This window comes from Cydia splendana, chromosome 18 (assembly GCF_910591565.1).
Source record: "Cydia splendana chromosome 18, ilCydSple1.2, whole genome shotgun sequence".
NCBI classification, from domain to species: Eukaryota; Metazoa; Arthropoda; class Insecta; order Lepidoptera; family Tortricidae; genus Cydia; species Cydia splendana.
Window position 1 is genome coordinate 12,464,111 of NC_085977.1, and position 27,921 is coordinate 12,492,031.

General features: G+C 39.6%; 2 protein-coding genes across 3 annotated transcripts; both read left to right on the forward strand.

Annotated features, from left to right (window-relative positions):
- The first annotated feature begins 2,383 nt into the window (after positions 1-2,383).
- On the forward strand, positions 2,384-23,130 carry LOC134799103 (uncharacterized protein CG45076-like). Of its 2 annotated transcripts, XM_063771497.1 has the most exons (11): positions 2,384-2,616; positions 6,895-7,005; positions 16,686-16,880; positions 17,275-17,387; positions 18,874-19,016; positions 19,217-19,378; positions 20,533-20,734; positions 20,839-20,884; positions 20,986-21,432; positions 21,823-21,929; positions 22,663-23,130. In XM_063771497.1, exons 1-11 carry the CDS (start codon positions 2,545-2,547, stop codon positions 22,793-22,795), a joined length of 1,731 nt encoding a protein of 576 aa, XP_063627567.1. In that variant the 5' UTR covers positions 2,384-2,544; the 3' UTR covers positions 22,796-23,130. The 2 variants fall into 2 exon arrangements, with proteins under 2 accessions (XP_063627567.1, XP_063627568.1); XM_063771498.1 differs by lacking the exon at positions 6,895-7,005 and having other exon boundaries at positions 2,388-2,616.
- A 1,903-nt stretch (positions 23,131-25,033) lies between these two features.
- Positions 25,034-27,491, forward strand: LOC134799134 (probable maleylacetoacetate isomerase 2). The gene is made up of 5 exons (XM_063771537.1): positions 25,034-25,199; positions 25,549-25,726; positions 26,056-26,174; positions 26,670-26,881; positions 27,325-27,491. The coding sequence occupies exons 1-5, from the start codon at positions 25,191-25,193 to the stop codon at positions 27,449-27,451; spliced, it is 645 nt and encodes a 214-aa protein (XP_063627607.1). The 5' UTR covers positions 25,034-25,190; the 3' UTR covers positions 27,452-27,491.
- The last annotated feature ends 430 nt before the right edge of the window (positions 27,492-27,921 follow it).

Consider the following 27,921-nt stretch of genomic DNA (forward strand, 5'->3'; position numbering starts at 1 on the left):
TTTTACATAGGTAGGTTAGGTCGTTAGGTACCTATCTTCAAATGGCCGAAGGCCAAACAGCAAAGAATAGGGGCCCCGCGGAAGCGGGGCTCCGTCGACATCGCTATAAAGTTAAGATAAAACGGAAAAAATAATTCGGGCATTTTGCGTTCTAGACCGTTTGCGATGTAGACTATTAATTGCGATTTAGGCAAAACTACACACTAGTCATTTTGCGTTCTAGACCATCTGCGGATAACCCCTTATATGAAATCAACAAGGTAAAGTGTTATTTGGAGTACGGTTGGACTCGACCGAAGTGTCCGTGAGCCCAGGGGACACGTTAGTCTGTTATAAGCTGGTTGACGCTAGCGACCGGACCGGTTGGGACCCCGGCTTTTAAGACTATTAAATGTGTACATTAGATATTTTGTTTTAATTATCTCTGCTTTACTTTCGACCCGTAAATTGTACATCTACAGCAATATACTTATATATAAATCAACAAGGTAAAGTGTGATTTGTAGTACGGCTGGACTCGACCGAAGTGTCCGTGAGCCCAGGGGACACGTTAGTCTGTTATAAGCTGGTTGACGCTAGCGACCGGACCGGTTGGGATCCCGGCTTTTAAGACTATTAAATGTGTACATTACATATTTTGTTTTAATTATGTCTGTTTTACTTCCGACCCATAGATTGTATATTTACAGCAAGTACAAATACAGAAATTGGTTTGCACCAGATGTTGGTACGTGGAATAAAATAATATATATATGCATGTTAGGCAAAGAGTTAAAGTACTTACAAGAGATGTAAAGTCTAACCCCCTTAATTCATAAAACTTTACAAGCCTCAATTAGTTAATTTACGTTTTATCCCTTTCTTACAGCTGCAGTGGTAGTTAGTATGGCGGGTTTTGGACTTTATTTCTAAGTAAATAAGATTTCACTTTATGCACTAATGACTAGAGTATACAATTATATATACAGGGTGATTCATGAGACGTGAGTAAGATCAAGCCTACGCATACAGTAAGTTATTAGCAACTGTTTCGTGCCAGTATTTGTGAGATTAAGTTTAATTTATTTCATACTGTTTTAAAAATAAGTTTAGATTTATTTACGACATTTATGGTCACCCTCTTTGTTTTATCCATTACAAGTGCCAAATTGAATGTCATCAGAGTCTGGTTACCTACTTTTGAAAAATCGTATCTCACTCAAGTGTGACATTTTATTTTCTTAATATTAAAAGTGCTGTCATAACGGTTAAAAAGTTTTTATCTTTGTTAGTTAAATGTTGTAGGGTCTCCATGATTACAGAAAAATAAATTTACCATACCAAAATGTTTAAAAACAGAAAAAAAACGCGATTGTTTTACTGAAATATTGTGGTGAACGTTTCATTAATATTTACTGATTGTGTAGGCTTAGTCTTGCTCACGTCTCATGAATCACCCTGTATAATGCGACCAAATTTACGAGCGTGCGAAGTGAAATATGTCTTTTTATCACACTAACTCGTAAATGGTGTTATTCCACGCAGGTTCTTCGGAAATTATACCTACCTGATTATTATCAGGGGTCAATGGGGTCATCATTACGTTAACGTTTTGAATTTGTATGAATGTTAATAATTTTAATAGAGAATAATTATTACAGTTAAAAAAAAAACCTTATGTACTTTGTATTAGCTACAGTAGGTCTGCCACTTATCTCAGGCGGTTGGTGAATAAATTAGTTTTGGGACTAATCACAATAAGCTTCATGCAGTTAAGCCTTCAACCAGTCCGTAGTTAACCTCTCGAATGCCGGAACGCGGATCCACGTTAGTAGGTATTGAACTCTAATTATTAATTAATTAGAATTCTATATTTAATACGTGGATTCACGTTCCGTCATTCGAGAGGACTAGTTAACCATAATAATAACTTCTTACCAACCGCCTCAGTTAAACGGTAGGTACCTACACCTATTTAGTACAACCATTTATATCCAATGATTAATAGAAAATGTCTCGCTATTGCTCATTAGAAATACGTAATATTTTGTTTACGGCGTTTGAGCCAAAGTGCTAAGTTGCGTAATTCTATTGCGGAAGAAAAGTGAAAGAATAATCATTGATGACAGATCGCTAGGTTTGCCAAGTCCCACCGACGCTTCTCACGATTCGATACTGATGAAGGTGTTCTGGAAATACTACGGCGTAGATGACTTTGAATCAACTTTTGTAAATAGCCATCCTACTCCTACTTTCAACCTTCTCGAAGTAAACGCATTCCATGACTCATCGGCGTAAACAAACCACGGTTTATTTCGATCGTCTGCATTTATAAATGCATTCCACTGTCATATGTAATTCGCCTTAACCCAATTGTTGGGCCCTTGCAACCTTAATATTTATTCAGTTTTACAAAAATTGAGGAAAAGCGCGGGAGTGACGTGGAAATTGCAATGACAGTGGTCTAAATATATCCGGCGCGGCGTCGCGCGTAGAGCTGGCAGCGCGCCTCAGTCGAGATCAGACCGCCGCGAGTCACACACGAACGATACCGAAACAGCAACAATGGTTTACGAGAGTGATTTTTACACTACCCGCCGCCCTTACAGGCCGACGTCCACCTACAGCAGCCTCACGGTGAGTCTCGTGTACCTAACACCGACCCGTCGCGGCCGGGCAGGCCGGGCACACCGCTCGGCCGGCCCCGCCGCGACCGCACCGCACCTCTGAGCGTGCAGTGCACCGCTCCTCGCTCCAACTCTCTCTCCCGGGAGCCGGACACCCTCGCACCAGCTCGACCCTCGACTCTCACTCTATCTAATCAATCTTCAACCATTTAACAAGTTTTCGTCTCGGTCCTCGGAATAGGGATAACAGATGTCGAAACGTCTCGCGACGACTTCCGCTTGTAAACATTCCTGATTGCTTTCATTAAGTGTCCTAGGTTAGGAGTTTCGCGTTGACGGTAGCGGTAGGGAACCGGGAATATTCCGCAAGTGGGTCAGATCGTGAAACGGAGTCGGAAAGCGGAGCTACCGGGCGCGCCAAATATAGCCGCGGCTGGAGGCGCGGCCGACTAACGGCGACTTACGCTTGCAGCGGCCGACGGTCGGGGACTGGGAGAAGGTGCCGTTCGTGCCGCGGCCGAGTCTCGTGCCGGACCCGGTGACGGCGTTCGGCCGGCGCACGGCGCGGGCGACGCGGCCGAGCATCCTGGACCCCGTGGCGCGCGCCGCCATCCCCCCGGCGCCCGAGAGCAAGCTGCGTCCGCTGGCGCCCTACGTGTCGCCGCGCGAGCGGACGCGCGAGCGCGTGCTTGCCGCTGTTGGCCAGCGTGAGCGCGCCTACGCGGCGGACCCGCTGGCCACCCCCCGCGACCACATGGACGTGGCCCTGGCGCACGCGCACGGCCTACCCCTGCACGAGCCGCGTCGACACGTCTACTATTCCAACTACGCTTCCTATTGAACGGGACGCGTGGAAAATTTTGTGTCGCTTTCGCTTTTGTAGTTAACCATAACTTCGTCCGCTGGAGACGTATGCTCAATTAGTATGGGGGTTGTCGGGGGTAGTCTCGCGGAGAAAAGGTAGATGACCGGTACGGTACATGACTGTATAGTTAGGCGGTCGCTGTCAGGAATGATACGGAAGACGAGACGTGTTCGATAAACTTGTTATCGCGGGTTCATTAACGGTGGGAAATATAACGGATCCTAGATAGATAGTCGGGCTGGTGCGAGGGCGGTGGGGTGTGGCGCGGTGGTGCTAAGGGCCCGGTTGTTGCAGACGCCGAGGCACTACGTGGTGGTGGACCGCGACACGGCGCCCCGCCGCGCCGATGAGCAGTACTCCTACTCCTACTCGAGCACATCGGAGAGGTCCGACGGCAGGGGCCTGCCCCAGCGTTCCTCGTACAGCACGTCGACCGAGCGCCGCACCGGCAGCGGGCCCGGAGGATACAACTACACCACGGAGCGCAGCAGCAGCCTGGGAGGTCCTAGCGGATACTCGTACTCCTCCACCACCAGCGGCCGCCTGCCCCACGGCACCACCTACCGTCACTACTCTTACCGCGTCTAGGCTCGGCTCCCATCCCCCCCAATCCCTAATCCCCCTTGGCCTTTAATCAGTATTCGCTAACGCAATGTGATCGCTCTACTTTAATGTTAAAAGCAAGTAGATGTGAATCGTTATTTAAAGCTTTTTTGATGATTTTTTTTAGTGTATAAAATTTATTTATTTAAGCTCTATGGTTTAGACTGAATTTTTAATAAAGCTTGCATTTTTATATTCTATTTTTCTTTTACAATACCCATGGACTGGGGACAAGGGCCGGTGATGAACTCGACCCTTTACTAACATTCTGGTTCTTTTCAATATCTTCTATCCGAGTCTTTCTGTATTTGTGAGATAACATTTTCCAAAATTCTAATTGTGGCATACCTCTTCTTTCTTAAAATAAGTACCTACATGCTTAGGTACATTCGATGCACTTTTGTAAAATGTTTCAAGTAATAAAAAATGGTCCTTCGAACCGGATATGAAGGACTGATGATACACAAGGATTTAACGCAGCATATTTATATTAAAATTATGTAAAAACAAAGTTACATTAATAGCCCCGAATAAAGATTGGCATTCCAGAGTTTTATTAGTAGGCAAGAAGGTCGATTCCAGGATTTAATGAGTTACGGTCTATTATTAAATCGTCACCACACAGGAAATTCGTGGGAAATGTTACGCCTAAATTCTTTTAAAGCACAATATATCTTAAATACTTGACTAATGAAGTATATTTAGGTAGGTACCAATTTTTATTTTCAAGTTATTAAATAACTTAGCCTTTAAAATGAATTCAGCACAATATAATGCGCAAAAACAGATCAAAAGCTAATTTAGGAAGGGTAAATAAATAATGAACCCTTGCCAGAAAGTGAATCTGACAGAGATAATAAACGATAGTGCGTCTACTAATGTTTGTAACCAAAAATCTCGGAGCCAAAAATACAAATTATAATGGGCTAGTAATTTGTTTTCTGACGCGGCAAGAACATCGAACCACTTGCAAGGTGAACAGTCAGCCATAATTTATTTAAAATTTCAAGGATAACCATGATGCAGATAGTAGTAATGAAAAATATAAAAAACATTTCCTGGGATTTTTTATTCACAAATTGGAAAAGGTAGGTAATTTAGATTTAGAACTGCTAAAACATCTTTCAGATTCAATTCCCAGAAAAAAAATATTTGCCTCATCTATACAAACAATATTAAAATATTGGTGATATCGCTGCCGATTTAGTGCAGAGAACCTATTATAGCCTCGTAAGACCCAAGATGGACCCAAGCCAATTTTTGTGCTTTTGAATTTGGAACGTTCTTTTATTTCTATAAGAGTTCATAACTCGAATTTTATTTGTACTTGTTCAAGTACGCGGGGACCTACGAGCAGCTTACGAGGATAGGTAGAGTTCAGTCTTCGTCGGTCAAGCAATAGGTTATGGCACCGGATTTGATTTGGGCGTTCTCAAGCCTAACTCAACAAACCTAAATCAACTTCGTAATCGTGCAAAAACTCTGTATTATAGATGCCACATTACTTGAAATTAGGTATGAGTAGGTATACCGGGTGTGGCCTGTAACATGAGCAAATAATTAAAACATAGATTGTTCTCCTCAAACGGTGACACTTTTGTTCAACAACTTTTAAAAATTATGAAGTATTTAGACTCCCTATTTTTCATACAAAATAAATATTATCTTCAATGGACGCCATCGCCACGCCATATCATTGTGATTGACGTTGCTTGTCACGTTTTAAACATAACAAAATTCGCAATACATTGCGTCTTAGAATAAACTTTAAAGTGTATTAAAAATCAAACGACAAGTTATTTTTAAAAGTCGCTGAACAAATGTTGGTTAGTAATAGGATTACAGCCTACAGTCTAATTTTTTGCTCATGTTACAGGCCACACCCGGTATATACCTACCTATGACTTACTATACCGGGTCAGCCCTGTAACACGAGCAAATAATTAAAACATATATTGTACTCCTCAAACGATACAACTTTTAAAGATATACACAAATTAATTATTATTTTCAATGTACGCTATCAATTGTAATTGACGTTGCTTGTCACGCTTTAAACATACCAAAATTCTCAATATCTACATTGCGTCATTAGAGTAAACTTTTAAGCGCCACTTGCACCACCCCACTAACCCGGGGTTAACCGGTTAAATCGTTAACCTAATGTCAAATTGTACTGGTAACCATGGTAACGCAAAGGTTTAACCGGTAAACCCCGGGTTAGTGAATGGTGCAAATGGCCCTAAGTGTACTATCAATAAAACACAATTAAGTTATTTTTAAAAGTAGCTGAACAAATCGTGGTCAGTTTGAGGAGCACAGCCTATAAGTAGTTTAATTTATTGCTTCTGTTACATGGCTGCCGGTATGACTATGACTGAAGTAATACCTAATATAGTACTCGTATAATTAGGGATACGAATAGATGGATAGAGAAAGGCGTAAAATTTAAAATTGTAGATAGGTAAGGAAAAGGAATAATACCCGAACTATGGTCGTAGGTATTTCTAATATACATTCGCGCGATTGGTAACGCAAACGACAAGATGAATTGGGGGTGTAGGGTATAGTATTCTACATTTCTCGAGTCCATAATAGCTTTTAGGTCCCAGTCCGAAAGGATTGTAAAAATTCTTCTTCCTAACCAAGAAACACACCATTAAAAAAAACACACCATGCAATGGACAGTATTTTACATTTTTCGGCTCTGGAAAATACTCCGAGCGAAGGCAATAGGCTCTAGGTGTACCTACATGTACATATCTACCCTTACACTAAGGTAACCATGATCGCTACTACATCCTATTTTATCGTCAACAGTCTTGGTTGCCCTTGAGTCCGTTGACATCCATCTACTACCTCTCGTCTTCGTTTCTACCCTACTCGATATATCACGACCCTTACGTCTCGTACATACCGCGACTCTCACAGGTGAGTATATACAAATACATGTATATAGCTCGTGTATATAGATCATTCTGCACATAGTGGCTGATCACGCACCACGCGCCGCGCAAATCCGTATGTTATATACCATTGCTTTTATCATTTAAAAAATTCAAAATGCGAAATTCTTGTCAAGTCTATTCTGTCTTCGTGACATGAAGGTATCTAATAAACAAATGAGAAACAAATAGTGTGTCACAAGAAAAGCTAATGCAAACATAAACTTACGAGGAAGAAAAGGATAAAACTTTTGTTTTCTGTTTTATATTAAAAACATTTTATAATTGATCCTTCGAACCGGATTGAACCGAACGAATCAAATTTAAATTAGACAATTTTTTAAGTTACACTAGTCGATATTAAATTATTTAAATACACCTACTTAGAAATCAAAAAGTTATCATGACTCATGTCACTCTAACGGGGTGCCAAAGTGGTTAAAAATAAAATTTAAAGTAAAACATACCTAAAACCGCAAATAAAAACTGCGAGCGCAAACTATAATTATTATACCTTGAAAATCTACAGGCTGGCACATAACATATTGTCCATTACATGTACCTAATATGTCACCAGTCTTCGTTATTAAATATTTCATCAATTTGGTCCTTCGAGCCGGATCTTATCAGAGGATACAATAAATAATATAAATATCGATCGTTGCAGTTTGTTACACTTGCGCCGCCAGAAACCACATCAGTGTGTGCGGAATATAGTCTATTAGCAAAATATGCAAACGTCCATTACTATTAAATATAAGTACTTCCATTCCATTATTATTTATTATATAATTAATAATTATGCTTAGGTTTAAAAATAGTCTAAAAAGGTATCTCCTGAATACTCTATAGGAGATGTGTTGTTACCCTACAGAGTATTCATGACATACCTACTTACCTAAGTATTTTAACTCCCAAATGTAAACCTATTATAATATTTAAATTTTATTAAGTATAGTATAGTGAGACTCCACAGTCAAACTAAATGTAGTTTTGTGGAGCATTGTCCTTACAAAAAAGTTGTAACTTCTTGTATAATAAATAACTATAATTATAATTATTATATTCGCCATATAATCTGTTGCTCTTGCATCCCTTGTTTAAGCTCGAACAAATAATAGAGCAGGCAGTGAGCACCAGACTCAGATACCTACTTAATTATCGATAAATCAAAGTACTCATGAAACTCATGACATGACAATATAATAGTAAAAGGTCGCATTCCTGATGTGTTCTAATATAACGTCACCTCGGCCTAATTCACACGTCATATCAATATCACGAACGGGGCTGTAAACTTCACAGTTCTTGCTAGTAATTTATTTCTATTGGACATTAAAGTATTAGGTGCAAACACTAGTGACACTCATTGTAATTAATTACAATGAGTGTCGCTAATAGTGTCTACAAAACACACTACTCACACTTAAGCACTTAAGCGTGTTACTCATTACGTCCCAGGTAAACAGGTAGTAGCTTTTAAATAATTAATTACATACAGGACACAGAAGTATTCTTCACGACAAGGGCCAAGGGCATGGAGCTGTAAACTGTAAGCTGTAAAGTCCTAGGATTAAGCTGCAATCACACCTAGCGCCATTTTTAATCGATGAACGTCTCAATTTTTTTATAGAATCCGTCTGAGCTAACTCTCCAAGAAATGCTATGATTAAAAGTCATAATTTTATAGAAAATTGACGTTTTGATACACTGTACCCATTGTGATCTTGCTATTTCAGTCAGTCTCGGTACAAAAAGTACTGACGTTGACTGAAGTAGCATGACAAATACGAACGTTTCCGAGAAAATACGATGGAAAACAATTATGCTCTACATCTGTACATACAATACATCATGATGGAAGAGTTATTTAGGAATAAAACATTATGAACTCATTATGTGGATGCATAGATCGCGAGTTCGATGAATGATGCTCATAGGTGCCAAACTGTTAATAAAGAGACATGATTAACACCTTTAATAATTTTACCTGTAGGCTAGCGTCCAAGTGTTAAATTGGGCTACTTATAACTAATGGAACCGTCACGTCTCTAGGAGTCTGAGTCAATCACTCTAGTATTTTGAGTTGTGGCTCTAATCTAAAATAGGACAATTAAGATACCAAGGATGAAAATTGAGTTGAAATCTATACAGCAGCTGCCGTCAGGACAATCTAACTATGGGATTTACCTTATTGATAGACATGCAAATTATAAAAAGTGTGTGTCCTAAAATTACTGTAACTTAATTCTATTAGTTAATAAATAATATCTAATAGGGATCATCCATTCAATCACACAAAAATCGATTTTTTAGACCCCTCCTTCCTTGTCACACTTTTACATAGGCAAAAGATAGGTCCTTAATACGACTGTCACACTTGGCATGACCCCCTTCCCGCTGTTACTGTGACGTAATATGTGGATGTCATGCCTACGTCAATCCAAATATTCGCCAAGAGAATCCGATGACCAATATTTCTCGGAAATTCAAGGCAGTTAGTAGTAAGGTAGGTATCCGACGGAAGGCATTTAACTAAGTAGTTGGACACTTAACTTTTGAAAATTATACCTAGGTTTTAGGCGTAGATTTTTAAAATAAATAAAATAAATAAATAAATATTAGGGGACATCTTACACAGATCAAACCTAGCCCCAAACTAAGCAAAGCTTGTACTATGGGTACTAGGCGACGATATACATACTTGTATAGATAAATACATACTTATATACATAGAAAACAACCATGACTCAGGAACAAATATTAGTGTTCATCACACAAATAAATGCCCTTACTGGGATTCGAACCCAGGACCATCGGCTTAGCAGACAGGGTCACTATCCACTAGACCAGACCGGTCGTCAAATCGAGGTTTGTATCTGAAGACACAAGATATAGGAAAGCTGCTGTTTGAGGTAGACGCATAAAACGCAATGATTTTACTTTGACTTTTAAGAGCCCATCAACGTGCACACTAGCGCCACAGCTAAATAATCGTGATTAACATAAAAACTAGTTCGATGTATTCAAAAGGTACTTAAATACACAATACAGTACGTAGCGGCCCCCTTTTTTCAATATCTTTCGTTAAATTTAAATAATCACGATTATTTAGCTGTGGCGATAGTGTGTGCACGTTGATGGGCTCTAATAACAATAGAGATACAGCGAGCGCAAGCGTATCGGGTGCAGAGGCCAGCTGTTGATGATTGATGATGATATTTTGTCCAGCGGTGAACATTGTGAAGATCTTCTAAAATTTACCCCGCAAATTAAAGCAGTTCTTGTCTCCTACGCTTTACAAGAACGATCCTGCATGTTTACAAAATTAATTGCGCATTTGGGACTTGCATCCTGCCAAGTGATTCCAGCGGTGAAATGACGTCATGTACAGTCGCCATCAGATATATCGGAGCGGCCAAGGTGCTCACAAATATCGGAACACGCCTCTATTGTCAGGGCGTTAGAGCGCGTGTTCAGATATTGTGAACACCTTGGCCGCTCCGATATATCTGATGGCGACTGTACAGCGCGTTTCACAAGTTCATTACTGAAAATATCTTTAGAATGTTTACGCGGATCAGTCGACACGACGAGATGGATGAATGTTTTACAAGATTTCGTTTACCGCTTCTTAGTAGCAGCCTAGTAGAATGTCAAAATAACAAGTTTGTATCTTACCATGTCTATATCTACCTATTTTAGTCATTAACGGATTGTCATTTATATTTCGGCAATTGTTTACACATACGGCAACACCCAAAATCATAATAAATAATAATCTACCGAGTGTAGCAAACGCTTTTTCTAATCCGATAACATCAGTAAACGAGCGAGGTAAATGCTGCCTTGCTTGATAATGCAAACATAAGTTTCCCTTCAGGTGGCTGTAACTTAGGGTTGCCATACGTCCCGGTACGCCGGGACATGTCCCGGTTTGAAGCATGGTGTCCCGGTGTCCCGGCCGATAAGCAAATTGTCCCGGTTTAAAGATCACAGTTACTTAGTAGGGGGCTGGACTTGGTAAATATATACCAACAGTCCAACAATAAACGCGACTAACTAGCTAGGCTAATCGCACGTGTATAGAACGATGTAAGCGCTGACACTTGTCCGTTCACTTTTTAAGAATTTACGTTAACAGTCGACACATAGTCTACTCGAGAAACTGAAAAGGTGAAAAATAGAGATACTCTTCCTAAAAATACGTGTGATACCTCATTAGATTCGTATTGTTGTCTAGAAAAATGTACTGGAAGCGTTTATTAGCACTCAAAAAATATCAAACGTTATAAACAAAAAAAAGGGGGAAAAAAGTAGATATTTCTTATTTCCCTAATATCTCAAAAAGTATTCATATTTAAGAAACCAAATTAATATTATAAAAGTGGAGGATATTTCCCATAAAAAAGTCTATACTTGCAGAACTCTATCTCCATTATTTATACTTTTTATTCAACGCTGAACACAGCCCTCCGCGCCTCATTTTCGTGAAACCCGCGCGGCGTGAAAAATCGAGTACCTACGTAACATAAAAAAAAAAAAAATATTGTAGGTAATACACAAAAACATTTCCAGGGGTGCTAAGATTATCCTAATCATTTTCAAGTTATTTTTTTAACAAGTTAGGCAATCGTTAAGTAACAAAATTTTCTCGTACTTCCTTCTTTATTAAAACTAAACAAAAATGTTAAATAACTATCGCAATTTTTTTCACTTTCTTAAGCCCTTCATGCGTAATAAGATCAAAATAAGTTTTAGAATGGTAACATTGAAAATCAACAAAAAACGAAAAATCAAGGTAAAATATAAACAATATAACGTGCATTTTCCGCTTTTTAGCGAAAAGCGACTACAAACAGAGAACCCGACTGGCATGCAGGCATTTAATGACTGTGTTAAAAATTGTTTTGTGTTTAGGCAAGGGCTAACCTTTTAAGTTACCTATTGTTGTAATAAAAGTTCCTTTTTTTCTGCCTTTACTACTTATTAGGGTTTCGTAGTCACCTAGAAACCCTTATAGTTTCGCCATGTCTGTCTGTCCGAGGCATTGCTCCATGCTTGCTTTGAATCATGGGTCCAAAAAATATGAAAAAAATCATGAAACGAAAGCTTAATAAATACTTTCATTGAAACTATAGCAAAGTTTTTGAGTTATTGCAAAAAATCTTCTTTTCTTAGTAAAAGTACAGGGAGTACTTGTAATGTACTTACATGATATAACCTACTATTAGCCCCCATTTGGCCTATTTTGACAGAAGGAAACTACTAAACCCTACATTGAGCATGGCCCGACATGCTCTTGGCCGATTATTCTTTAAATGTCCCGGTCTGAGTCCTCACACTTATGGCAACCCTACTGTAACTGTAACCCAGAAGGTGTGCCTAAACAGCCAATCGTTAACGTTAACTTGAGGAATATGACCAAAATGTATGATCCTGCACATACAATTCGGTATAATCCGTTAATTTTCTTAGGTTCCATAGCTATACTTCGTAGAGATCGCATATATAGTTAGGTACGCTGTTCTTACTATAATAGTCTTGGCAAGTAGCCAACCGGCTAATTACAAAGGGATACGTCGTAACACAATGTAAAAAACATTCTTTCAAAAAGTAATTTCCGGGGCGGGGAGTACTACAAATTATACGAAACATATGGCAGTAATTGTGAAGTCTGGCCACTCGTTTATCAAGAGAATCTGTTTGGAGAGCAAAGCAAACAGACAGACAGAAAACGAGAACGTCAAGAATAATGAAAGATATTTTGGTATACGTGATGTGTCGCTGTGAGACATAATGGTTGGTGAAAAATGTAGGTATTTAGGAGATGCAAATAAATGCTCGTGTGATTTTACGAATTCTCCTGAAAATGTAGTTAGTATGTCAACCAATTGAATATGGGAGTAATTCGATTGCAGGAAACCTGAAAAGCAACACTGCAAGTGGTTTTCTAACCAGAGTCATAACACCGCGATCAATATTGGTAGTACTTAGTAGGTACTTACATACATATATTTATCACAGAAACAAAACATCCAGATGATCCAGATACGTAAATTTATAAAATCTATGAAAATTGAGGAATACCTTCGAATCGTGTATTGAATTGATTGATGATTACAAACCTAGAAGCATGTTAAGACTGTTACGTTATTCATGCGTTATTCTAATTATCAATCACATTTCAAAGTGGCTGGACTAAGAACATGTCTGAGATAATTATACTCGCAATTAGTCTTCTAAATACCAGGACATAACGCCAAAACGAAATTGATAAAAGTTTCGACGAAACGGCAGTCAAGTAGTTTCAGAACTTTCAGATTTGGATTTGTTCATTAAAATTGCCCGCATTCTTTTGTTTTTAGTATCCGGGTGTTCAAACACAGTGTAGGGTTTAATGTTTTAATGTTTTAATGTTTATTTGGGCACAAACGGTACATGTTTCTTATAACTAATGTCTATACAAACTTCATAAACCAATACAGTTGCCACCACTTATTAGCTCATTAAAGAAAAACAAAATACGGGATAACTAAAATTAAAAATTAACAACAACAGTCAAATTAGGACAAGGGCTTAATTAATGAAGCTATAACTATTTTTATACATTAAATATACAATTAAAGTGTAAAGTTACAGTGTCTTTAATTCGATCGTTCATTTAAAACCAGAAGTACTTGATGTTTGAATTTAGTCAAGGAGTCATTAAATATATCAATTTTTGAGAAAAAATCATTGTGGAATCTACAAGCTCTTATCAGAAAGGAGTTTGATTTGTATTTCTTTTTAGTGAAAGTTTCCATACAAAAGTTTTAATTTACCTCAAATATCTGACGTATTTGTAAACTGTAGGTAGGTAGGTACCTAATAGGTACTCGTATTCGGCTTGGACGCTAATTAAGTACAAAGATGCATAAAAAAAGGTATTTCATGGTTATATATTTAACAGTGTGAGCTGTCTAAATCTGAAAGGATCTGTCTATAACTGAAGGACCGATGGGATCTTCAGTCACCGGAGTTTGCTCATCATTTGATTGCAATATTGCAATGCCTATCCATAAAATTTAACTCGCTTGGAAATTAGAGGCCCTATTGAAATGTCCAAGGGATGTAAGAAACCATGAAAAATAAAAACAAATCAAACCACAAGTATATTTAAATGACACCGTTGCAAAAACACTGGACACAGCGGTTGCGAGAATGACGCAACGAAAGCATTTATAACTAGGTTCCTGCTCACATATATTATGTACATTCTAGTTAAAATTTACGAGCTCTCCCTAGAACATAACAAAGGCCGGATCTTGAAGGGAACGTAAACATTGAGCATTCCTGGCAAGAGGCCGAAGGTTGGCTAATTACCAACTATATACAGCCAACCGAAAAAGATCTGATGTCTGATGAACGTGGGGACTACAAACCTGATCTATCTTTTCTAATCGGGGATTTAATAAAATTTCGTGGATTCCTAGCAAAACTGATTTTGACGAGTCTTGCTTGGCACAGAAGCAATGGGAAACTTGGAAAATTTCAGTTTATAAAAGCGAGCCGCTTTAATTCTTGATAAATGTAGTTTAAATGTATGCATGTGATTTGCTAATTTGATAGTTTTGAAGCAAATAATATTTAATTTACCTGATTGTTTTTAAATTAGGTAAGTATGCAGTTAATACTTCATTTGTGTTTATTGTTACCGCAAACAAAACATAGAACATAAATATGTAGCATAATGTACGAATAGGTAGGCAGTGCCAAATTACTTAGATATGTCCTATTTCAATCTCTTTCTGGGTATCTAGTGTTATAAAAGGCATCAAACTACGATAGTGTTGCCAAACAATGGCATAGCAGACTCTACACTTCTTTATCACACATATGCAGTCCACAGATCAACATCGACAACATCCCCTAGCAGATGATCTCCGGTTTCAATATTAGGTACTTTGTAGCTAGATACTACAAAGTACCTAATATATTATACCTACTTACTCCATTATTTACATTACCATACAAAATCTAATTTTAGGCAACCCATGACTCACTGCCATTGATCAACGTAATAAGGCCCCCTAAAAATAGCCCGTGATGCTTCGGGATGCGGCATTTCATAAACAAAATGGAAAAACAAATCGTTGCCGAACTCCCGACAAAAACAGACTCCATGCTGGAGATTGATTGATCTGGTCTACTTTTACATTTCTCACACTTCTAAAAATCTGGGTCATTTTTTGTGCTAAATACCTAACTCAATGTTCTGCAGATTTGTCCAGACTATTTGACCCTGAAGCAGACGATAGATTTTTCCGGCTCTGTCGTCATTGAATAATAGTTACGAGTATTTTCAACACCTAGCTATCATGGAACGTTCTATGTAAATATAGTTAGACCAAGCGTTAAGCGTAAGATATCATAAACCGATATGAAACAATCATGATTTCAACTGTTTTGATTTTATTGCACATTCACGCCAATTATTTGCATGAGTTGCCACAAATGCTTTGCATCTGTCACCAGCTATGTGTGAAGTACACCGTGAAGTAACGAATGCAGTGATAAATAAGCTTCGTCACGCTTACATGAAAAATTACTTTACATTTACATGCACAATTTCTAAAGCATTTTGGCACTGGTTCCAACATACCTCTATAATCACCTGGGATCTAGTGCTATGAATTATATTTAACCCTGTCCTGATATTTGCAACAGTATATCTGTGCCATTGCCTATCGATATCCACTAGTCGCCCTGATTCGAATCTTTATTTTTACATACCTATCAAAATTGCGTTTGTCTTGGCAAGCTTTGATGGGCGACTAGAAGATACGTGAATTTAAACACAGTTTATTTGGAAGGTACCTTGTTATAAAACTTGGCATGTAATATTGTACAATAGATTTGTCCTTCATCGTATTTGTCAGCTTGACTTGAATGCAATTCGAGCAAATGTGCAAAGTACCTAACTAACAGTCGTATATTTTCGACATGAGCGCTTTCATACAGTGGGACATCGATAACAATGCTTCAACGTTATCTATCAATAAATAAATGCTATCGGCAGAGCTAGTTGAATAAATACCTGTGCTATCGCTTAAGCAAATATTTCTGACCATTCAATAAGAGTAGCCGAGGAAAAACACGTCTCTCGATTGTAAAATATCCTTCATTTCAAGCTCACTCAGAACCGTGACTCTACCGATACATATAGCGCTAAGCTTTACCGAAATTTGAAGACACGTCAACATGTGGGTTGTGGGTACTATCATCCTTAGGGGCTCCAGCCTAGACAAAGTAGGGGAGGTAGGGGACCATTGGGCAGTCGGGAGGCTCGGGCACCCCTTTGTAAATCAGCAGGCGTATTAATGGATGGCTTTATCAACATGACAAAATCCGTCACTTTTTAACAGAGCGCGATTGAAAGTGACGGATACGGTTTGATCGCGCTGTCACGTAGACAAGAATGACCATCATATCCATACAGGACGATTTACAAGGAGGTGCCCGAGCATCCCGACTTCCCAATGGTCCCCTATACCTCTGCTATACAGTACAACAGCCTAGACAAAGTATATACCTATGTATACATACAAGTGCGTTTATCCTCAGCTACTTTGGAATTGGTCAGAGCTTTTTTACTACCGCTACTAAAACCTAAACTCTCTCCAGGCGGAGTTAATATATCGTCCAACGGCTCGCAGCGTGACTCGACTCGTCACTTACCCCGAGGTGCCGCACCACGTGGTCCGGGTGCGCGTGCGCCCCTCGGTGGTGCTTCGCGAACTAGACCGCATCAACTACCGTTACCGCCCGCAGCAGGCTGTCACCGCGCTTGATGAATTCTACAATGCAGAGACTACTAAGGTATCATACTTACAGTTTACCTACACTTCTCCCTTTGAATGTGGAGTTGTTAAACCCGGTGGATTCTTAAATTTCAATAGCACCTACCCTTAGTGGCTTGTTAAGCCTTGGAGATCATAACTGCATGACATTCTCATCGAAGACACGTACCTATTGTACAAAATAATAAACAAGTTATCACCAGGTATTGCCTGAAGAGGTATCAGCAGTCATCAGCAAAATCGTTTTAAGATATCGTACTTACGAAGTTACTAAGTGAAATGAAGGGGCATGTAGAAAATATGAATATCAACATCTTCTAAGAGATAGACTGGTCTACATGTTTTGCGACATTCTGATGCTACGGAAAACCTGTCGATTGCTAAATGCTAACCCTTGAATCTCTCGTTTCCAGTATTTCGAGGACGAAAAACGCCGCATCCGTGCCGATACCGCGTCGCTTCTGGCCCGCGCCCGGTCCGTGGTGCCGCGTGCTAAGTCTCTCGCACCCCTGGAGACATTATACTCGTAAGTTTTTGTGGATTCAGTAAGTCTCCTAGAAAGAAACACCGGCCGATATGAACTCCCTAATTCCTAACGATACGGCCACGAAACGAACGCTCTGAGCGTGCAAACTCAAGGCTGATGTTTGCTGATGTCAACCGCCATTTGTTTTAATTTAACCGGTCGGCATCAGCTTCGAGCATCCACTTTCTGCGTGGGATATGTGGCCTTCGGGTAAGAACTGAGGACACATATATTGCAAGTTTGTTTATACTGAGACTTGGAAATAGACGCAACAACAAACATTCTCTGGAGCCTAAGCCAAATAATAGTGCCAGTAGTTTCCGCTATGTTTGACGCTACGCCACTAAACGTAAGAGATTCACACCAACCAGATGTAGGCAGAAAAAAAGATCAACAACGCATTTAAAAAAATGATTCTGCCAGAATCCTGGAAGCTGATAAATTTCAGTGGGTACACCTTTTACTTCTTGAATTTGGAATAAGGGATTGAAAAGGAAACTGAAAATAATGATATTTGAGAGATAAGTATTGCTGAGATAAGAGCTATTTTGCGTTCAAAGTGATCGAGGCGTCTCTCGTTGCACCCCAGACGAACTACCCTAGATAAATACCTATCGACAGAGCAGTTTCTTCTCGCACCTGCTCGTGCGGTCGTCAAGTTTTTCTTGGCCACATGTGATGGTATATAAATAGCCAGCCCATTGATGCCCGACTGCCCTGGCACTGACATTGGGTTTTGACGACATTATCGCCCGCTGATCTATTGGCAATGAACGCTACATAGGTACCTACTCTAGCGTCAAATTCTAAACTTCTAGTTACTAATTAGCAAAGACCTTTAATTATTAGAGACATGTAACAACAATACGTTCTCTCATATTTGGTTGCGATATTTTCAGCGTGGGTGTAGATTTCATAGGCAAATCTCCGTACGCAGCGTAGGCAACGAATCACCGGATAATTATAGACTGGTTAAATGCCAGCAAATGTTTTGCTCTGTAGTGCTCCAATAAAATGTTTTATGGTTTATTTTCATTGGATGAACATGTAAGATTTTTCAGTCTAATTGCGATGTTTGCAACATTTATATTTTTTATTCAGTCTAAGCATCGAGTAGCAAGATTATAAGCACTTGGTAGCGTTCTTAAATTGTGATAACGAATTAAAAATACGACGAATCTCTATAACTCGCAGCATACACCTAAACAGGTATATTTTTGTGCCTATCGAATTGAAAATCCTTAGAATATATGAGTTAAAGTTAACCATAAAGTAGGTATTTGATTCTGACATCTAATAGGACTATAAGCCTTTACGAGTCTTGGCCTTCTCTAGAGACCTAACAGCTTATTCTGTTTATGTGCCTGTCTCGTTTTCCCATTTAGGTTGTTTTCACTTTCTTCATAAGTTTCCACACATACCGTCCAACTTTTGTTTGGTAATCATCTTGGTGTTTGTTATTAAATTGCGTTTACATGTCCTGCAGATATTCCTATGGCGAGCCTGTTCCATACCGTTACAGCAGTGACGCTTATGTGGCTAGTCTTCCACTGTCTCTACGCAGCGTCGTCCACCACATCAATAACCTCGCTTACTACAAGTACCAGGAGCCCCTGAAGAGGTTCACAGGTAAGTAACCAAGTACACCAGAACTTAGGGCAACCAGCTCAGGCAACTGTTACTACAAAACACAACAAGAACTCAATACAGACTCTTAACAAGTACTGATCTGAGTGATCCCTCTTCAACCTCTTTTGTATTCAACTTCCGTAACCCTTAACAGTCAGTTCCAGTGTGCCCCCCGTGATAACATGAGGTGTTCTCGCCAGGACGCGGCCACCTTGCGTGTCTGCACTACACCGGAAATAAAGCCTTCTCCAACCGCCGACCTCTCTACAAGGAGATGAGCATCAGGGACGACGTCAATCTGCTGTCGTTCTATGCGAAAAACAGGCTCGCCGCCGCCGGCCTGGCCGACAACTCGGTCACAGGTACTACGACTGCATCGCAACTCTAACGCCAGCTCACCCTACGCTTAATTAAAGTTCAAGTAAAACGTTCGCAGTCGCTCGCTCTGTGTAGAGAGCGGGTCTAAACAGGAATATAAAGTCCGTGTCTAACACTGTGTGTGGTGTCTCTTGCAGCGGGCGCGCAGGAACAGCCGACGGCGGCGCTGAACGCGTAGCCCCCGCGCACCCCGCTCACGTCCCCCGCGCGCGCGGCGCGGACGCGGTACAACCCGCGCCCGCGCCGCGCGAGCCCTTCGCGTACTCTGATCTCGGTATAACACGCTCCAACTAACCTAGAAGACCTAGATCATCTATTTTTTTATCCATTTATTCAGATAATTTTATTTTAAACGAATACTTAACGAACGAATTATAATTAAATCTATTTTTCTAGTCATTTTTCGTGACGGAACGACTCTTCGTTTTGGAGAAGCTCCTGTTACTTAACAGAACTGATTTTAAGTAATAATAAATGATTATAACCGATCTCTCAGTTGTTTTAATCATTCCGCATGACAAACCTTAACAGATCCAGGCTTACATAATGCTTCGCTTTTTAATAACAGTTTCGATTACTCTTTGTTTTTTTAATAATTCAACACACGATAAACATCATGTTGTACATAACATAAACCTAAAAAAACTAAGCCTATAAATAAGCCAAGAATTCGAGACGAAGTATCATTTCATGAGATGCAAGCAGGCGCGTCGCAGTCGAATGCAGCTTTCAAAAGTTTACAGCATGTATAGTTCCAGGGAAGACGGAAAGATGTTCAGGCTTGGCGATGCGCTTCTGGGTCTAACTGCTTGAATGAGGAAACCCGATGAACTGCAGCTGCTTGTTGTTTGTCCACTGGTTTTGAAAAGACTAGCTGTGTTGTCCCTAACATCAACCCTCATATAGATCTACCTACCTAAGAAGATAAATATTCCTTTAGACATTGGACCTTCGAAAGATAAGATCGTGAACGACACATTGTTATCAAGAAAAATATTTCAAAAAAATACCCGAAATTCCACTCGCACATACATTAGGATTCATCTGTAATACTACCTATACCACGAAATCTCACTCCGATGAACACGCTAGTCTTTTCAAGTTGCTTAAGCCGTTGGTAACAAGTGCCTGGGTGCAGTAAAACTGGACCCGTGGAGGCCGACCCGCAAGTTCCAGGCTCCTAAGACGATGGACGACCCCTCGGAAGAGCTGAAGGCAGCCAAGGCTGAGAGGGAAGCGAGGTTCCGGGCCACTACAGCGGAGCCTGTGCTAACGCCGGCGGCGGACCTGGCGGAGATCAAGAGAAAGAGGCAGGAGGAAGCACGCGCTGCTGAGGAGAAGTAAGACCTTTAGACCTATCATAAATGACTCCGATTGACAAAGATTCCGTTTTTTAACGATTACACAAAAGTATACATTTTAATACAGGTATCTCTTGTTTCAGAGCTTTAAAGGAGGAAGCAAAACGTGAGGCAGAACGCAAGGCACAGGTAATTATTTTTTGCTGATGTGATTTCCCACGCTCAATGCCATTAGATCTACTCCAACCAGCTGCTCTTAAAAACGATTACAACCTTTAATTTTCTTTCAGGCTGAGCGTGAGTCGGCAGAGAAGAGGGCCGAAGAAGAAGCACGCAAGGCCGAGGACGCCAAGCGCAAGGCGGATGAACAGGCTCGCAAGGCCGAGGAAGAAGCCAGAATAGCCGAAGAGGCGCGTATAGCGGAAGAAGCAGAGAAGGCTGAGGAAGCCAGATTAGCCGAAGAAGCCAGAATAGCCGAAGAGGCGCGTTTGGCTGACGAGGCGAAAAAGGCCGAAGAAGCTAGGTTAGCTGAAGAAGCACGCCTAGAAGAAGAAGCTCGTCTAGCAGAAGCCAAGAAGGCTGAAGAGGCCCGATTGGCGGAAGAAGCCCGTTTGGCCGAAGAAGCCCGTCTGGAAGAAGAGAGGCAAGCGGAGGCCAGGAGGCAGGAGGAACTCGCTCGCCTCGAAGAGCTGGAGAAACAAGCTCAGGATGAGCGAGAGGCAGAACTCGCGAGACAGGTTAACACAATTAATAATTTACAAACCCATAAACCATTATCTATGGCCTAACTTAAGAAACAAAACATAGACTACATTATAAAAATACAAAAACCGGTACATATCTGAAACGATATAGCACACCTACTTGGCTATCCATTGCCTTAGTGATATTACAAAAAGGAACAAACATTCCGTATTCTAATCTAAGTAGCAGTAACATGAGACCCTATAGGAGAATGACACGAATTATGAATGATGGCATTGATGGCCTTGTGGCCATCGCATGATACGGTTATGCAAATATCACAATAACAGTGACCAGTTTTCTCAAAACAATCCTCAATCCTATAGATAAAAACATTCCAATCTTTTCCCCGATTACAGCATACGTTTCACCATATGTTTCAGGCGGCTGAATTAGCGGAGATCGCGAGACAAGAATCAGAACTGGCAGCCGCCCGTTTGGAGGAGCTCTCACACAGCGGCTCCGCGGCTGAAGTGCCCGAAGCTGAGGCGTACGTATCAACTCTATCTTTACCACCGTTGCGATATCGCGCCGACAGAAATCAATCAATCAATCAAGGTGTTACATTATGTTAGGCGGTTAGTCAGTCTGCGCTCGCTTATATATTGACGCGTCTTTACTTCAGCCATAACAGATATTCCTTTTATGAGCTCTTTCGGAGACCAATCACTTTACTCAAGTCTCTTTATTCCGGTTTTCTCGGACGTCATAATATCAGCCAAAAAACTTGCACTGCTGCATGGTATAATAATATACTCCGCCTGGTACTCCATTCCCGTCTTTTCTAGGTCACCTAACTGACACGGGCTTACGTCATCATGCGACAGCGCTATATGATAATATGCGATAGCGCTATATATAGCGGCCATGTTGTTGTGACGTAGCCCCGTGTCACTCTGGGAATGGAAGACCATGTTTTATTAGACTATGCACTGCTGGACAAAGATAGGCTTATAGGTGTTTGAACTCTAAGAGGGCAGCATAGGAGCCTCCTGTTTATTGGCGCGAAGGCCTGAAGTCAAACTATTTTTCCGATATTTACGATTTAGGCTGACTAGATGGAAGACCCTCCATTGCGCCTGCATTGAACCTGTCCATTTGAAGTTTGAGTGTTCGATTTAGGTCACAAGATGGCAGATGACGTGCATGTTCTGTGTAGAATAGACAGCATTCCTTTGTATTGCTATATTGATAATTATATCTTCTTTTTATTTGTATTCTAGCGAATCCCAAGAGGATGACCCTGTTATAGAAGAGCCCGAATCCCTCGCCGTGGAGGAGCCCGCGCCCGCGGACGAGCCCGCCGAGGCCAGCGAAGACGAAAAGGCAGAACTTGACGTCACGGACGAAGAATAACCTAAACTTTCTACCAATTGTTACCATGAAGGGATACATAGGAATCTCTGTGCATTTACACAATCTACTAAGATTACGCTAAATGTCATTCAACTGCCAAATAGATTTAATGATATATTAGCATTAATGTAAGCCCCCAACACCACATGTTTTCTGCTTCGTAATCAAATTACGTAATGTTGAAAACACACCAATCCTAGCTACCTTCATGTGTTTGTAAAACTACCACCGTTAACATTTCTTAAATTATATTGTTACAAAACAGTTAATGTTTTAGGTTAAGTGTTCGAAATTGTATTTTTGTTAAATTTTAACAATAAAAGACATTAACAGTTGTCTATGTTTGCTTATTTTATAAGTACCAAAACCTACATTTCCTTCAACCATTGTTCTGTGAAGCAAGAAATGGATACTTCAGGCTGATTTGGGAAATCCTAACTCCAGTTTATGAGACATACCTAATCGGAATTTACAAGCAAGGCAATGATAAGAATCCTGCAAAAGGTCAAAAGAATAAATATTTGCTGTTCGAAAATATTGATATTTCCATTTTTTGCGGGGGGAAGGGGGAATACCACATTACAATCTGTAAATTGTATAACTGTGATCAACTCCAGCTAACATGGGATTCGGTTAATTTTTTTCATTGTGATAGACATTAAACAATTTATAAGAACCCTAGAATAATTACCCTGGAAGTCACACTCACACACACTAATGTGTTTGTTCCAATGCGTAGCTGTGAAATGTTGGACTAAAATCAATGTCATCAGATCTCAAAGTCCGAGTTACTATTCCGCAAGTCAACTACCTGATCAGGAAACCCTTACTTTTCAGGGGTTATAACAGAATTCAATAGCAAAAAGTTTGAAGTATGGTGTTTTACTTTACTGTCTGTCAATTCTTAGAACATGTATAAATGAAATACCTATGTAAGTAAAATTTAAATAAATATACTTAATTTTTAAAGTTATAAATCCATTTTCACTATTTCTTCTGCAGTTTCCGACACTTCTTCCTTGGTTACTTTCTTCACAGATTTTTTAGGAGGCTGTTTGGCATGCTCTTTAGGTTTTTGAGTAGGCTTTCGGTTCTTATTTATTTCTACAAATTCCTTGTCAATATCTTGGACTTTCTGCTTTATCTGAAATAATTACAGATGGGGATTGATTAGAGAGTACTTAGTATAATACATACATTTTGCTGAAGCATTATAATATAAAAAATGGTACTAGGTCAGCGGTGTCACTCACGAATTCGCGCCCATCGCGCGCATGATTTGAACTCATCAACCAATCGCGGTGTCGCGATGTCACATCGCTGTACTGGCCCCATTCATGGTTCATGCCTTGTTCATGCCCCATTCTTATTGCCCGTAAGGCCTAGACTCCTTAGATGGATGGTGTTTAGCAAAACTGAGTCATCCCACATCCATTTTGCAATAAAATGTCAACTTTAAGCGTCAATTTTTTGAGTTGACATCTTATTGAAAAATTAATGTGGGTTGACACATTATTTCTTATCAGCATCCAGATATATGTCAATGAATATTAGAATGAACACAGCAAGCATTACGCCACTTGAAATATAACTATAAAAAGAATGAAAAAAATCTTTTGGCTAGGTTTGACCTAACAACACGTAGATGGAGTGCAATAGTAGCAACAATTTCACTAAATTACTAACTTACATTTTTCAATCCTAGATTCACTGCTTTTGCCTTCGTCTTCTTCAAACTCTTGGCTCCAGCGACTTTAAATACATTGGCTTTAGGCCCCTTGGGTCCCTTTCCTTTATTTTTACCCATAATATAAGCACTTATTAATTACGACGCAAAGGAAAACTAAGGTTATAAATAAAATAACATCAAAATATCAAAGCATGTTCACGCATGCCTGTATAAACATTTTTTAAATTTGGTACAGCATCTTATACTTTATTGCAAGTTTTTAAAGCCTATTTTGTAATACTCGTTCCTAATACACTTTAAAAAAAGTATGTTTAAGAGACTTTGTACTGTCAATGTCACTGTCACACAGTACGGCTGCGTTCAATTTTATGTTTCCTCGGATTTCTACATAATGCTTGATTAATTTTCATTAAATAATATATAACCAATAAAAGGCACTTAATTACGAAAAGCATTTTAAGATATATTAGATGATATTTATTTTTATCACCCTTTCATCCAACGCTTCCCCTTTTTCGACCCTTGTGCAACCCTAATCAAACCTCACCCCACCCATCCCACTGTAAATTATTGTCTGTGTCTGTTCGTTATCATATCAGTATTTAGGTTTTTGATAACAATATTTTGTATTTTTAAGATAAGACGCTAATAAAGGCCGTCAAAATTAGTTACTACTCCAAATACAACGGCAACTTATCCGCCACCATGGCTAAGGTAAGCATCCGATATAACCGGTATACATTTTTAATGATATTATTTTTATTCGTTATTTTGCATACTGGCTCAGTTTGTTGTTTCAAGATGAAATGCTAATAAGGCAATAAACCAGTTCTTGTGTCTATCTTTATAGTAATCACGAGTTTTAAGCAGTGTAGTGTAGTGTCTGTTAAAGAGTTCGCATAATCATTTCGTGATTTCTGTGGTAAAAATGTCCGATAACAGTGAAATTAAGGTAGGTAACATTGATATTGGAGTATTATTCAACTAACAGCCAACAAGTTTCACAGCAGAAAAAGTACCGAAAAAAATACACTAAGTTTTAAAATTTATTTTTTCTTTTCAGCCAGTACTATATTCGTACTGGCGAAGCTCATGTTCCTGGCGGGTCCGAATCGCACTGAACCTGAAAGAGATTCCTTACGACATCAAGGCTGTGAGCCTGATCAAAGGAGGTGGAGAGCAACATTGCAATGAATACCGGGAAGTGAATCCAATGGAGCAGGTGCCATCACTTTGTATAGGTGAGGTATATTTCAAAATTCCTGAAGAAAAAATATTACTTTGATTATAATTCATAACAATAAGACACATGTAGATACATTATGTTAGAGAAGTACTGTTACAGAGGGAGGGTAACCCTCCTTTGTGTCGCACAATTGGATAAAAACGGTATTTTAATTTTTAATAAGCAGAAACGTCTGACGATTCTATTAAGCTTAGAATAAATTTAAAAGTGGAAAAACAACCCAACCCAAGACAGTAATTTTTCCACTTTTAAATTTATTCTAAGCTTAAAAACTGTAGGTGTTTATTCAATTATCAATTATGACTTATAAATTGTGTCTTTCAGATGGCCATACTTTGGTTGAGTCTCTAAGTATAATGCACTACTTGGAGGAGACAAGACCGCAGAGACCGCTCATGCCACAAGACTGTTTCAAAAGGGCTAAAGTCAGAGAAATTTGTGAAGTAAGTTTCCACTTTTATTTCTACCAAATAAATTAGCATGGCAGTAAAAGTGAGATATTTCACAATTAGAAAATGAACATTTCAAATTCAAGTCATCATCTTCATCATCATCATATCAACCCTTTATCAACCACTGCTGAGCATAGGCCTCTCTTCTGGTATGCCGCTTGTCCCAGTCCTGAGCTCATCTTCCAGAAGTGACCCGCAATCTTCCGGATGTCGTCCACCCAACCAGCCAATGGACCCCAGGTGCTTCTTTCATCCGAAAGTCACCACCATTCTGTTAACATTTTAGTCCACTTGCCATCACTCTGCCTAGCAACATGTCCCGCCCAACTCCATTTTAGTTTGGTTATGACGCAAATTCGAGTAGCATTCAGAATCTTATCGGACAGCAGAAATATTTGACAATAATTTTCTCAAGGACTTCTAAGCAAGTACAGCAATCTCAGTTTTACGGTGTAAAAGTTACATGCTGCAATATTTAAATTTCAGGTGATATCTTCAGGCATCCAGCCTCTTCAAAACCTGATAGTCCTGATATATGTGGGTGAAGAAAAGAAGAAGGAATGGGCAGGGCACTGGATCACCCGGGGTTTCCGTGCCGTGGAGAAGCTGTTGTCAGCTTCTGCGGGAAAGTATAGTGTTGGGGATGAGATCACCCTGGCAGACTGCTGTCTTGTGCCACAAGTTTTTAATGCTAGAAGGTGAATTTCCTTGATTTATATGTGGGTGATAATATATGCAATGTTAGATCAAAGAACAGGTATGCACACTTCCCCACAGGTAACTACTAACCATAGATGGAGGAAAAGGATTATATTAATGAGCGTAATGAAGACATTGTTTGAGCACTATACGTCATGGCATGCCAAACTAAAAGATTTTATTCATCTGTGTATCTAAAACTATGTTCCTAATCTTCAGATGTAATTATTATTTTTACAACAACAACATGTATCTATGTAAGTGTTGTGACTAGTGCACCTTTATTCCTTCTACACCAAATAAGGTTCTGATCATAACTCATAAGCATAAATATAATAGATTGTAGAATAAACGAGTATGTGAGGTGTGCAATAAAGAGTATTGTATATAAACCACTTTGAAGTGAAAATTGTAAATATAACAGAATTTATCTACTCCTCAGATTCCACGTGGACCTGCGCCCGTTCCCGATAATCCTGCGCATTGACCGCGAGCTGGAGAACCACCCCGCCTTCCGCGCCGCGCACCCCTCCTCCCAGCCCGACTGCCCGCCCGAGGTCGCCAAGTAACCGCCAACGCCACCCAGTCCTCAATGACCGGCCATTTTTAAAAGAAAAAAATAATATCCCTCACTGACCTAGAGACTGGGCCGCCATTTTAAACATGGAAATGACGAAATGACGTAATATTATGATATTTATGATATTATGCTTATGAATAAGTAAAAATACAAACATTGTAGTAACATGGTAGTACTAATGGAACCTTCTAATTTGAAGATATTACAATGTTATTTATTAGTTATTAGCTACGTTAGTGCCTAGCTTTTGTTACTAAAAATAAGTTTGTTAATTATTTTACAGAAAAAAAAATAGGAACTCTGACAGTTAAAATAAAAGAAGATCATTTTAACATTAATGAGATTTATGAGAGATCGACGTTTAACTTTTGCATTTTCTATACCTTCGTCTTTTCTTACCTGTTGTTTTTTACGCATTCCCTGAATGGGAAAACAACTATATATTCATAAATAACCAAA